This window comes from Euprymna scolopes, chromosome 22 (genome assembly GCF_053919585.1).
Source record: "Euprymna scolopes isolate OS-2025 chromosome 22, ASM5391958v1, whole genome shotgun sequence".
Classification (NCBI taxonomy): domain Eukaryota; kingdom Metazoa; phylum Mollusca; class Cephalopoda; order Sepiida; family Sepiolidae; genus Euprymna; species Euprymna scolopes.
The window spans coordinates 62,899,046-62,913,996 of NC_136503.1; the positions used below are offsets into that span (position 1 = coordinate 62,899,046).

At 37.3% G+C, this 14,951-nt stretch overlaps 1 protein-coding gene across 1 annotated transcript in view; it reads left to right on the forward strand.

Moving 5' to 3' along the window:
* Positions 1–14,951, forward strand: part of LOC145243453 (uncharacterized) — an 85,547-nt gene that overhangs the window by 54,842 nt on the left and 15,754 nt on the right. The window contains exon 4 of the mRNA XM_080106343.1: positions 5,251–9,147. Within this exon, the coding sequence (XP_079962469.1) occupies positions 5,251–9,147 (3,897 nt within the window). The remainder of the gene's footprint in view (positions 1–5,250; positions 9,148–14,951) is intronic.

A 14,951-nucleotide genomic window follows, 5' to 3' on the forward strand; every position in this document is an offset into this window, starting at 1 on the left:
AAGAAACTATGCTCATTGGAAGTTTCACTTTATGCTAGACACACAGAGGAAGAAAGGGAAGTTATTTATTTATTTATTTTTATTTTTTTGTGGTAAGAAAAGTGAGCTCTCGCTGTGAATGTATGTTCTGTTACTACACTTTATCTCGTCTGTTCGATTGTTGATTCTATTTCTCCAGAATAAACAAGATGATATTTACATAAGTAGAAATTTTATTTTAATTTTATGTACAGATAAATTTTTTCATGTACAGCAAGATATAGATGTATACAAACAACCTTTTTATGTTGTTATTACATTTTATATTTGTTTTTTTGTTGTAACAAAAAATATACAGTATTTGTAGAACATGAAATATTGTTATTGATGTTTTAAATTTTTTTACTATCAAGTTACAACTTATCAAGGTTGTGGGCTACTTAATCATCACCATCATAGTGTTTCACTTCATCTCGAGGTCCATTTTCGAGCAGTGTCCGAGGCATCCCTCAGGTCCATATCAAAACATGCCTTGCTTAGAGGACAGTGTGAGGATGTGTGCAATAGTCTGCACAGTGGCGCTGCAGGGGCACTGGGCATCCTGTACATAGCCCCACTTGCGCAGGTTGTCCCTCGTTTAGGTAACCTTCACTCTGACCCAGTTGAGTGTAACCCACTCTTTCAGGGGAAGTTCAAAGTCTACTGGGAAGTCATTTTACTGTACCGAAAGAGCCTCATTGTTGATTGTCTTTGACTGATTCATTCCCCCAATGCAGGCGTAAGGATGCTGATGTTGTTCGTCAGACGTATGTGACAGTGGCAAAGCTCTTGTCGGGGGATAATCACTACAGCACCTCTGTCTAATTAGAGGATGGCGTTGTTTTGTTAATGAGATGGAATGATTACTAGTTGAAAGGTGAAAAACATTATGAGAGGATTGAGGATTATGCGTGGAATGAACAAAGTTTGGTTACTTTTGAGGACAGTATATGACAGGAATTTGTTGACACTGCACTTGAAGATGACTGTTGTAGTCAGGACAGCAGTTCTGCAGAAATGTGTTTCATGAAAAAGAGAGCTATTGCAAAGAAGGTGTGTTTGTGAAAATTTCGCCTGATGCTAGCTACTCATAGGAAGAAAGGAAAGTTACTTTTTGGGTGGTTGCAAAGCGAGTTTTTGCTGTGAATGTTTTGCAAGGAGGAACCAGATATTGGAGCTCAGTTAAACAACTTTCATAAAACTAACAATAGAGTACATAGAGACGAACAACATCTCTTCTGTGAAAGAGCTGCTGCAAAGAACAGAAGAGATAATCTCCTCTCATCCACTAAGTGAATTCATAATTCACTTCTCAATTTGAAAATTCTATCTGCCACATTCTGGCAACAACACCTGTCAAACGTGGTGGTCGGAACGCAGTGCCATATCACTTCCCTATAACAGGCTTTTCTCACAAGACGCCTTTGCTGGGCTGGTCATACCCTCCACTGTCAATGAGGTCACCGATCCAGTTCCTCCTCTGAACTGAAAAAGGCAATGTGGCTAGTTGAAAAGCGGCTCAAAATGGTTAAGCAAGATACTGAACCGATTTTGGGTCTGACAATCTATGTTCAAGGATGTATTTCATTATGGAAATAAACGTTATTATTGGCAATGTAAAAAGAAAATTACTGGAAATACATTTGGGAAATTAATCCCAAACAATTTGGATTCTCTTACTCATCCCTGACCTATTTATCTTAAAAACAATGTAATATTTAATAGAAATTATAAGCACATGAAGTTACCGTTAATATTTACCTTGAATAGTTAATCATTAATCAGACATTTTTTTTTTTCACCAAAATCTACTCAATTTGAAAATTAAAATATTTCAGAATTTAATCCATAGTCATTGAATTATTAAGCAAAATTCTCTGAATTTCAATTTCTTAAGATACTTTAAATTTTGATTTATCAAATGCATCGAAGAATAGCATTAAATCTTAAGAATTTTTTTAGAATCAAATTCATGTAATGGATTTTGATTAAAATTGTATTCTAGACATTAGGTTTTAATAGCATTATATCTCATTTTAATCTTGGTAAGAAAACATAAAACTGATGTGAAATTGTTCTGTTTGGAGAATATATTCTTTGAATTGGTATTCTTCTCGTTCATCTAAAAAGATGAAAAGCTTTTTGAAGTTGATGTGTTTATTGAATTTTATCGGTGAGTACAGATTGCAATTTTTTTTTTCCTTTGCTATTCGACATGGCATACAGAATCTTTTCGATATTGTAATTAGGGTGTCATGGTTATATTTCTGTTTGTATCTTTTAATTTTGTTCAGTTGTATAAACGTTTTTTCTTTTTTTTTTAATGAATTGATTATGAGCTAATATTAAAGCATATCAAAAAATACTTGATTTTCACAGACCTTTACTCCTTTTTTTTTTCTTGTATCAAAGCTTCTGTAATATTCATCCGTTCGTTTGGCCCTAGCGCTTTATCAAAATGTTGCTGGTTGAATTCTCTCCAATGTTGCATTTTAAAAATATCATAACCAAAAACTAACAATATTTAAATAACTTTTGGTTTTTGTCCAGAATTTCCGTTTTATTATATATTTTTATATTAAAAAACAAAAAATAAATAAAATTCTGTATGATGCTCATATCATTAACAGAATAAAACTCTTATATTCACAAAAGTCATGTAAATTGATAAGTAGTTTTTTTTTGTTTGTTTTTTTAACTAAAAAAAAATCAGATTTTATGAAGAAACGAAGACTGAATGTCTTGCACCACCATCTTGAAGAAACAAAGGGTGATAACTCTATTCAAACTTGAGAGATCAAAATCAGCCTTGTAATGGTTAAGATTTAGCATTAATCACTTAAAATCGATAATAAATGATTTCCAATATAAAAAGATAAACTACTTGATCAATTTATGTGGGTTTTTTTTTTGTTTTTTTTTTTTAGTTTTTATTTTTAATGATATTTTCATGCCGTCATGAATATGTGCATCAGAGAACTATTTTTTCTGAATTTTTGTTTTTTAATATAGTTGGAATTCTGGACAACCACTGATTTTTTTTTTTTTTTTTTTTTTTTTTTTCTATTCTTTTAAGTGATTTAATTGATTAGAATGTAATTTTTTCATATTCGACTTTCATTTCATGAACTTTCACAACTTTGACGCTTGAACTGGAGACAAAATACGTTGCTAAATAGTCCACGTTTTTTGACTACAAATTCATTAAATCATTGTTAATGATAGAGTAGTTTCATAGTTTATAATTTCATATTTATATATTAAAAACAAGGAGGCTTACCAGATATTATTTGATAATCAATTAGGACACTCATGTATAACAGCTCCTAGCCCTAAACCCCAAATTACTATGTAAGTTTTGTAATTTTCAATTCATAAATAAACGAAAGTACTCATACTGTCAATTTATGGAGATTCACATATAAGCAATAGACTAATATATATATAATCTGCTAAGTCTGCTGCAAGGAAAGTGGACTCCCTCTACCATGCTAGAAAACTTTTCACACCTGCCAGTATCCTATATCTCTACAAAGTCGCCATTTGCCCATTCATGGAGGAGTATTGCTATCCTGGGTTGGCGCACTAACCACTAGTCCCTCTCCCTTAGACCTAGACTAAAAAAAGAGTCTCTAATTTCATTGATCCCGCACTGTCTACCAAGCTCTAGCCTTTGTTCCATCGTCACAATGTTGTATTTCTGTGCATGTTTAATAAGTACTTTAATGGAATGTGCTCAGACAAACTTGCTGCACTTTTGCCTACTCCCCACCCCACGTGACATAAACATCTCCTCCCCTCCCCTTTCTGACCAACCCGATAATCAGCAAAATCTTACCACTTCACTGTGGGGGTGGGGTGGGGGGAGTCCCCACATGCTGGAAGACTTTCTACTCTAACAGCTTCTTTCCTCAGACTGCTTGCCTTTGGAATTCCCTCCCTGCTTTCTGTTTCCCCTGATTGTATCTGGTCCTGGATATGACCTTAAACCTGGTGAGGCCCCAGCTTGCGGGCTTTGGGGAGTGTGGAGCCACCCTTTAATTACCATTGCTCCCAGGTCCACTCTGACCCGGAGTGGTAATACCTGTTAGGGTCCCAACTATGGGTTAAATAGAAACGAACTTGAAAACAACAAATATATTCTATTAAAATTTTTCTTCAAAATCTTTGGATTCGGCATTAAATAACCCGAAAAGTGTTGATATGCCGTAAAACAACCAACGAACCAACCCTGATTGTATCAACATGCATAAGTTTAAATGTAATATGAACAAGCATCTCACTGCACAAATCCCCACTTAGGATGCTCCTGTAGGTATGCCGCCCCCCTCCTTTCAATTTACTGTAGACTTTCACGTATGAGTTGCAATGTAGCTTGTTATGGATGACTAAAAGTAAAAAATCAAGTTGAAAAACAAAAACCCGGTTCTTGTCCAGAATTCTCCCTATATTAAAAAACAAAAATAAAGAAAAATCTGTATAATGGACTTGTGACGGAACGAAAATGTCATATTCCCAAAATCATGTAAATTGATCAAGTAAATTTTTTTTTTGGTTTTATTTTTAACTAAGGAAATCAAATTTTATGAGGGAGCAAAGTCATAGTGACTCACTCCACTAGCTTGAATAAACGAAGGGAGATAACTCAATTCGAATTTGCAAGATTTTTTTGTTCATTTTCAACTTTGTAATAGGTATGATTTACTATTAATTGCTTAAAATTGTAAAAAAAAAATAATTTATTATAATAAAAGAAAACTATTTGATCAATTTATATGATTTTTAGAATATGATCTTTTTATTCCGTGACTGGTACTTACCATACATCATAAAAATTTCTCTGTATTTTATTTGTTTATTTATTTTTTAATATGAGAGAATTCTGCACAACCATCTCCAAAACAAATTGTTTATTATGACTATTTCAATATAATTAGTAACATCTAGTCAGATGAACTGTCCATCTGATAACATGCAAATAATTACATCGAAATATCATCTAATAAAATAGAAGGTAAAGGTCTGTAGAAATCAAAATAATTTTTTGATATAACTTAATATTTGTTTTTCATTCGTTGAGTATCATATCAAAAAAATAGGGTAAAAAAAAAAAAAAGAAAATGATTCACAAATGATTGAACTCTGGGTTAGATTTCAAACATTCTTGTTTGCAAGCTCATTTCACATATTGAACCCTGTTCTCCTAATTCACATCTGGTGAATTTCTACTAGATTGCAGCTGCTGACTCGCATGCACCATCTGAAGCACCAGAAGCAGCACCAACTGCACCTCTTTTGGAAACCCCAACAACGGAGCCCTCTGTGGCAACAACATCTTTCGAACCAGCTCCGTTATCACCATTAGAGACACCAGCTGAACAATCTCAATCACTCGATACTGAAACACCTTCCCTTGCGATTGTAGACTCTGTGCCTGAAGCAGGAGAAACCACTTCTGCAGCCAAGATCGAACTTAATGCCGAACCTTCGCCTTCAGCTCCTGATGCAGCAGCTGTTATCTCGGAGGTTGCACTTCCTGTCTCAGAATCTTCTTCCCCAGAAGATTTGGTACCCCTTCCTGTCCCTGAAATCGCAGCTGATGCACCTGATGAAACCATTTCTGTCCCTGAGGTTGTTACACCTGCTCCAGAGGTTTCCCCTCTCACCTCTGAAATAGTGGTTTCTGCTCCAGAGGTAACCCCTCCTATACCTGAGGTGTCAGCTCCTGAGGTCACAGCTCTTGAGGTAACTGTGTCTATCCCAGAAGCTATACCTGAAGAGACGCCTGAGGTCCCTGCACCTGCTTTACTCGATCCTCTCGCTTCTGGAGCTGACACGACTGAACCAACCCAAGTGCAACCTGCTGCAACAGAGGTACTACCTGCAGAACGAGAACCACCACACTATCTTGTAGTTTTTGCCAATCCCGACAATAGCATGACCTTAGATTTAACGGATACTTTGGTGTTCCCGTCTTGGCTTACCGAATCTCCATCTAGCCTCGCTGATGCTACACTCTCTGATATTCCTACAAAAGAGCCTGTGGCTCCCACAGCTGATGTTGTTTTTGTTCTTCCAGAAACTAAAGATGCTCCATCAGCAGCTGTAGAAATTCCAACTGCAGCGGATGTTTCCAAACTAGTACCTACCGAATCACTCGTGTCAACTGCGGAAATAGAAACATCGAAAAAGGATGAATCTGTTGGATTCCTTGATGTTGCTTCTCTTGTTTCAAATGCCGCAGACTCTGTGGTAAAATCGCCAGCAGCAAAAGTGGCTGGGACAGAGTCTACTGAAGCTGTTCCAATCTCTGAGGCCACTCCAGTTGCTAAATTAGAATCTGCCTCTGAAATGTTATCCGCTGAAGCTGCTGCCATCGCACCAGAAATTCCAGCCGCTTCAGCTGCCGAGGCCACGCCTACCAGTGAGACAGGTCTTTTTTCTAGTATAGATATCGCCTTATCACATATAATGCCCAGCAGAATAACTCCCCGAGAATCAAACCATGTTGAGGCTCCCACTGCTGAAGTTGTTACTCCTCCGGTTGTTTTGGCAGAACCTTCCATTGAAGCTGCAACTTCAATCTCTGTTGAGACTGCTCCTGTGCAGGATGAGATCCCTGCTCCAGTACTTTCAGTTCCTGCTGAAGAACCAGCAGATGTTTTACCTGCCTCGGCAGATAATGCACCTGCGCTGTCTTTACCAGTAACTGTTCCAATTGAGGAAGTCCCAATTGACGCTGTTGTACCCGATGCGGTCCCATCTGAAATCGCTGCACCTGAGGCCGCTGTGCCTGATGTGGTCCTATCTGAAATTGCTGTGCCTGAGGCTGCTCTGGCCGAAGCTGTTTCACCTAAGGCTGTTCCGTCTGAGGCTGCTGTGCCTGAAGCAGCCCCATCTGAAACTGCTGCGCCTGAGGCAGCCCCGTCTGAAACTGCTGCGCCTGAGGCAGCCCCGTCTGAAACTGCTGCGCCTGAGGCAGTCCCGTCTGAAACTGCTATGCCTGAGGCAATTCCCTCCGGGGCTGCTGCACCTGAAGTGTCCTCAACTGAAATTATGTCGAAAGAAGCTCCTGAAGTTTTAACTGCTGATATGTCTCTTGCTGAAAAACTTTCTGGTGTGGCTGAAAAGACCATTGCCGAAATAACTACAGTTGAAAATGTTACAACAATAACCTCTTCTTGTTCAGTGCCAAGTTGTGATGAAGCAATATCACAAGATGTAGTTGAAGAAACTTCTGTTGCTGCTGAAGCAGCTTCAATTCAGGCTGTCTCTGTAGAAGTTCCAATCCCTGCTGGAGTGGCTTCAGTCTCTTCTGAAGAGGTACCTGTTCCTGCTGCAATCACTTTAGCTGAGGTCACTTCTGTCCCTTCTGAGGCCACTTCAGCTGAAATTAGTTCAGCCACTGTTGAGGCAGTTGCTGTCTTTGATGAGATAACTCCTGTGGAGACAGCTCCAGCTTTTGATGAGGTGGCACAAGCTCCAGTTCTTATTGAGGATCATTCTACTGAGGCTGGTGAAGCTCCTGTCGAAGTACCTGCCCTTGCTGAAGTTCTTGCCGAGCCTACTACTCCCCCTGCTGAGGCTGCTCCTTCTCCTGAGGAGGCTGCTTCAGTTCCTGCCCTTGCTGAGGATGCATTAGTACTTGTCGAGACTGCTGCTCCTGCTGTCGAGGCTGCATCTGCCGAGACTGCTGTTCCCGCTGTCGAGGCTGCACCTGCCGAGACTGCCACTCCTGCTGTTGAGGCTGCACCTGCTGAGACTGCTGCTCCCGCTGTCGAGGCTGCACCTGCCGAGACTGCTGCTCCCGCTGTCGAGGCTGCACCTGCCGAGACTGCTGCTCCCGCTGTCGAGGCTGCACCTGCCGAGACTGCTGCTCCCGCTGTCGAGGCTGCACCTGCCGAGACTGCTGCTCCCGCTGTCGAGGCTGCACCTGCCGAGACTGCTGCTCCCGCTGTCGAGGCTGCATCTGCTGAGACAGCCACTCCTGCTGTCGAGGCTGCACCTGCCGAGACTGCTGCTCCCGCTGTCGAGGCTGCATCTGCTGAGACTGCCACTCCAGCTGTCAAGGCTGAACCTGCTGATACTGCTGCTCCCGCTGTCAGTGCTGCACCTGCCGAGACTGCTACACCTGCCGAGACTGCTGCTCCCGCTGTTGATACTTCACCTGCCGAGACTGCTGCTCCCGCTGTCAGTGCTGCACCTGCCGAAACTGCTACTCCCGCTGTCGAGGCTGCACCTGCCGAGACTGCTGCTCCCGCTGTCGAGGCTGCACCTGCTGAAACTGCTACTCCCGCTGTCGAGGCTGCACCTGCCGAGACTGCTGCTCCCGCTGTTGATACTGCACCTGGAGCACCTGCTGAGGTAGCTGCTCCAGCTACACCTGCTGAGGCAGTTGCACCCACTGCCGAGGCTGCAGCTCCCACTACCGAGGCTGCACCTGCCGAGGTTGCACCAGCCGAGGCCCTTATTCCCACTGCCGAGGTTGGACCTGCTGGGGCTATAGCTCCCCCTACTGAGGTATCACCTGTCGAAGCCATTGCTCCCTCTACTGAGGCCATTATTTCCCCTGTTGACACTGTTTCAGTCCCTGCTGAGATCGTCCCTGTTGAAGCTCTTCCTGCTGAGGCTGCTACAATCACTGCCCCTGTTGAAGCTTCCCCTACTGAGGCTTCCCTAGCCATTGTCAAGGTACCCCTTGTTGAGTCAGCTCCTACCGCTGTAGAAACGCCATCTTTTGAGGCAGAAATCACAACAGGGCCTGTAGAATCTTTGCCAGTTTCAACAGAGGTACCATCTGCTTCTACTGAAGTTGCAGTTGTAGATGCAGCTCCAATAGGGGACCAACCTATTCCCAAAGAGACAACACCTTCCGTGGACATTTCCACCCCGACTGAAAAGCCAGTTTCTCTTCTCCCGCTGCTGGATGAAGTCATGCTTTCGTACCCCGTTGATCACCCCCCTGTAGACATTACCTCTTCTGTAGATCCAACTCCAGAAGATATAAGCGCATCACATTCTGTCATGGTAGCACCTGGTATTCTGTCGCCTGCAACATCTAAAACCCTTACCCCCGTTACACCAGCAAAACATGAAGACTCTATTGCAACTTTGCCTGATGAGGGACAGGTAAGATGTGTGTGTGAATTGCTTGAAATATTTTTTTTGTTTGTTTTGCATGGTACTTCTGACGTGTGTTTGTGTACGCTTATATTAATGATATTTTAGCTAATGCCACTTAGCTACTCGGTCAGTCGGTGCTGCGCTTACCTATACGTTATAGCCTAGAGCCACAGATCCTCAGAACTCCATTAGTAAAAAAAATATTAAATCAACTTTTGCCAAACGCACAAGACCTTCTACAATTATTCCTGTTTGATGGTGACGGATTGATCAAGGAAATTTTTTTTTTTTTTCACAGCTAAAAAGAATTTAAAAAAAACCCAAAAACTTCGGAAATCATACAGTACGGCTAATAGCCAAAAAACAAAAACACAAGAAAAAACCCAAATAACTCGTACCAAAGGCATTAATATATTATTTTCTATTGACCTGTATACTTTTAACATCTCGAAACCGTTTCTAATTTTTTTTTTTTTTTTTTTTTTTCCAATATTAGAATTTGCTCAGAGCTTTTTTGACTCATGAAAAACAAAATGAGTTGGCGGTGTTTCATATTACAAAACTATTAGATTGGATTTTTAAAAAAAGTAAATTATAGTGAAATACATTCGTCTATTGCAAATAACGTGGTACAGCAATAGTAAATGCAAATTGTATAGTCTGCATTCATGTTTGATTTTCCAGCTTAAATGCTATTCTGATTACATTTAAAAAAAATTCTGCCAACATTATTTTATATATTGTATGATTCTAAGGTTTCGTTATCGTGTGTAGGTGAAGTACCAAAGTTGCATAAATTATTGGTGTTAGGATTGAATCATTCAAATGGGTTCTAAGTAGTGTTGTGACGATTAATTGGAATCGGAAAGATCGGAGCTTTCTGGCGGTATCAGAATTGGAAAAAAATTTGTGCCTATTTTCTGATACCAAAAATGATTCCTTTAATTATCTTTTCTTTTTTTTTTTTTTTTAATTGATTTTGTTTTAAACAAAATCTTCCACTGTTCATAGTAATAATAAATATTTATTCATTTTGAAAAGTAAAGCTAAAGTCTTGAGACCACTTCTACAAGTGTGTTTTTTACACTTGAGAAAATATCTGCGCGCTTAACATTTTTTTTTTTTAATTTTTTAATTTTTTTTTATTACAGTAATCCGGAGAAATAACAACTTTATGGTTATATAGTTAGAGATTTATAAAGAATCTGAATTGGAATCAGTAATTTAGTATGAAATCAGTAATTGTATTGGAATTGTCCCATCACTAGTTCTAAGGATGAGAAAAAAAAGTTGTTTTTTTTTTTTTTGCTTTTTTATTTATTTTTTTTATTTTATTTATTTATTTTCATTTGGATTTTCAAATTTTACTTACCTTCATTTTTGATTTTATTTAATGTTTTTCTTGTCTGATTTTCATTTCATAAGAACAAAGCAATATCTAAAATTAAAAAAAAAAAATATGAAACAGAAAAAAGCAAATACGAAACCCTAACCCTTAATAAAATAGTAAAAGTGGGGCTCTACATTGCGAGTGAAGTAGTCACATTTGCGAGTGTTTTTTCAAAGTGGCGACTAGAAATAATGAAACGTTTATCTTTTGGCGATTGTATTTCTTTCACTGACAATTTTCTAAAGCTTACTACTGAGTGAAAAATATCTTTTCAACTTTTTTTTTTTTTTAATAAAACGAGCAAAGTCAAATTATTTAAATAATAAAAGGTTTAATAGGACAATATACTCTTTTTTTTTTTTTTTAATGAAAGCTGTTTAAAAAAACATCTGAAGAAGTTGGAATGTTTATACATTCAAGTATCAACATAAAATTTGTTGTATATTTAGAATTACACTTATTTAAATAAAAATAACGAAGAAAGATTTTTATGATGTACGTACTCGCCACAGAACAAAGATGTCATATTCCAAAAATCATGTAGGTTTGGCTAGTAACTTTTCTATTTGGCTAGTAAGCAAAAAAAAATATTTAGTTGTCAAAGGTCAACTAAAGATAAATTTATCTATGGAGCCCTGAAAAGTCCTTCTCCCTTAACTGATTTTTCTTTTAAGACGACTATTTAAGAGTCACCATGATTTTAAATTTAAGGTTTTTGGTCCCCTGACAAAAAGGTGGGTGGACCTGTAAATTTACCCTTGTCCGTTCATCCGTCCACACTCTTCTCAATAACTACACCTTGGGGTTTTAAAAAATTTTGCAGAAACATTAAACATGATATTAGTAAAAAAGTAACAGAACGGATTTTCCAGGAAACTCTGGTTGCCCCCTGGGGGTTAAAATGGCTAAAATTGACACTTTTTGTGCTTGTTAAAAAAATTGATGCCTTGGATTTTTTATAAAACTTTCTGAAAAGTTGTAACTAACTGATTTCTATATAATTTTGTGTGTCTATACTTCGTGATAACTCTTGGGCTCTTTTAGAGTTAATAAAAACACTCCATTTTGGGGACTATTTTTCCATATTCGTCCAAAATTTTCTGTGTATGTCTATTTAGCAGTTTTGCATGGTGTTGAACTCAAATTTAAATATGTTAAGGCCTTGGGGACTTTTGGGGCTAAATGGGAGGGGGCAAATGATAGACTTAGTCATTTCTTTTTTTGCTTGGTGCAGAACTCAAATTTACATATGTTAAGACCTAAAACTGCACTGTTTGTTCATTTTCACATTTGAGGCTAAATGGTGGGTGGGAGGCAAATGCTGAACTTAGTCATTTTTTTTTTTATGCCTCGTTCACTGTTCGCTCATGGGCAACCTACATGCTTCACTTGTTCTTCTTTTTTTATTTACAATGCATAGTTTTATTTTTTATACAGTTGTATTTTAAAATTGTCATTATGTTGTTAAAAGAACAGAATATGGCTATTGTGAGTCAATCATAAAGCTGTACTTATCCACAGTGTGTTCTGAAAGTCTTGTTGCCCTGACAAAAAGGTGACAAGTGTTACTTTACCTCCCCTTGGAAGGCAGGTCTAAATGTTTCACAAGTCAGACTCGATTTAAATATAAACACCTCGCAATGCTTTACTAGGTTATATTCATACCAGTCAAGGATACGTCCTCGATACAGTTCGACAGTCTTGATCATTTTTGAGTATTGGATGATCTTGCATCTGTCGAACTGAGGTATGGCTCTGGAGAGTCCTAGAGGTCATTGTTTTTTTGGGTAGAGTAAGATTATTGTTTACTGTATGAGGCACCCTTACTGGGAAATGCTGCTCTTGTTATCGGATTATATGCAGATCACTATTATAATTACACAGTCCGATCTCGTTTTGTGTCATCAACTCTTCCATGACCAAAATATTTGCAATTAATGTTCCACATCAGCATGGAGAAATAAAGAAATCATTAATTTGAACTGAGATGTTGGTGTTGCCTTTTCTTCTGCTGGCAGCATAGAGGCAGATGCGAGCTATTTCTATTTAGCCTCTTAGTTTTGTATTGATCTTAGGTCATCTCTACTCATCCGGTTCTCTTCGAGATTTTCAGTTAACTACCCACTTCTCTTTTCACTCCCCCCACTTCTTTTAGCTGTGTGATGTTATGTCGGCACAGAGGGGGTCAAACTGACATTCGAGTCTATTAAGCTGACCCCAACTGAATCATATTTCCTGTTACCAACACTTATACTTGTCCAATATTTAAAAAAAGTTTCCCCTTTTGAGAAAGTGTTCTGATATGCTTGACCGTCGGGTGATTCAGGCTGAGATTGAGTAACCCAACTACTTGAAGTGCTATTTGTTTCAAAATTTAGTTGGTCTTCAGTTTCCCTTTTTAGATTTTCGAGATATTAATGTGACAAGCAATGTAATGCTTTTTCGTAATCCCTATCCACACCAGACTCCCAATAAGTTTTAGGCATCAATTAAGAAATATTCCCCAAATTTTGGTTTCTTTCGAATAGTTTAAAAGGTTTTTAGAAGGCATAATATGGACGCAAATTCCTCTTTGAAAATATTAAAAATATTTCAGATTAACAGTACCTTACTGAAGTGGCACTACTCTTGGGCAGGTTGAACCAACTTCCTTCAAAGGAGGAAGTTTCATGGAAATATCATAGTCATAAGCAGTCCCTGGTCACTTTTATATCCCTGTCAGGAGAGATGATGATGTTAGTTTTTTTTTTTTTTTTTTTCTTTTTTACATAGGAGTCACTACTTAGGGCCCAGAGGCCACCAAGGATAAAGGTTAAAGAGTATACTGAATCATAGTAATTGTTAGTAATGGAAATTTGGTAAATTTGTTAACTTAAGTGGAACGGCTCATCAAGAACTTGTTTACGTTTGACTTGAAGACGCCCATATTGTAGTTAGCTGGAAAGCAGGTAAATGGAAGACAGTTCTACAGGCATGCAGTTCTAAGAGAGAAACTTTGTTCATGGAATCTACGTTTAGGTTCAGGCACAGATAAAGAGTAGGGGAAATCGTTGATTGTGTTTTCAGCTAGACGAATGTTTCTGATGAAAGTTTGGCAAGGGGGGGGCATAGATTGGAGCTCACACAAGCACTTGCCATGAAAATAACGATAAAGCAAAGACAGGCTCGCAACGTCTCTTCTGTGAGAAAGAAGTTGCAAGGAGGAGAAAAGAGCATCCCCTATTAGGCAACAAAGTCTATTTTGAATTCTATCAAGGCAGCTAAGGGAAATTTCAAGGTCTTTTTACACAAAGCACCTGGTAGTCTTAAGTGGTCACCCATCTCATACTGACCAGGTTCATTGTTGCTTAACTTTGGTGATTTACCAAGAATTGTTATGTCAATGTGATTATGCCATATAAAAATTGGATGCATAGTATACCGATTATGCAAGATTCCCTTAATTTTAATTTTCTCCTAAGACCCCTTAAGATTAAGCCTTAAATTTGAGATATTTTTGAAAATCAAAATCATGTTATGGATTTTGATCAAAATTCGAATGAGGATTCTAGATTAGTAGCTCATATATATCCTTGATTTCATATATTCTAGATTTTATATATTCTAGATTTTATATATTCTAATTCTTATATATTCTAATTCTTATATATTCTAATTCTTATATATTCTAGATTTCATATATTCTAGATTTTATATATTCTAGATTTTATATATTCTAGATTTTATATATTCTAGATTTTATATATTCTAGTTCTTATATATTCTAGTTCTTATATATTCTAGTTCTTATATATTCTAGTTCTTATATATTCTAGTTCTTATATATTCTAGTTCTTATATATTCTAGTTCTTATATATTCTAGTTCTTATATATTCTAGATTTTATATATTCTAGATTTTATATATTCTAGATTTTATATATTCTAGATTTTATATATTCTAGTTCTTATATATTCTAGATTTTATGTGTTTAACATTAAGTTTGTAGTTAGTTTCGTGACAAAATCTATTTATATATTAATATTTGTGCAATTCATTGTAACATCGAATGATTTGTTGCTTTCAAGAGATTTAATGGAACAAAATGATTTCTTTGCTATTACTTGCATCTCCATTTTTTTTTTTACTATATATATATATATATATATATATATATATATATATATATATATATATATATTGTAATGCAATTATGTTATCAAAGAGTATATCTTTAACAAAAACTTATCAAAATAGAAAAAAACTCGATACTATTAAGAGGGACAATTAAATATATTAAGTAAAAGACGTATATTAAAGTTAAATATAATATTTTTTATAATATCAGAATAATAAAAGTATTTTAAACTTAGAAATGCCATGGCATTAAGAGGTTTCTTTTTTTCTTCTTTCTCTTTTACTTTTCCTTATTGTTCTAATT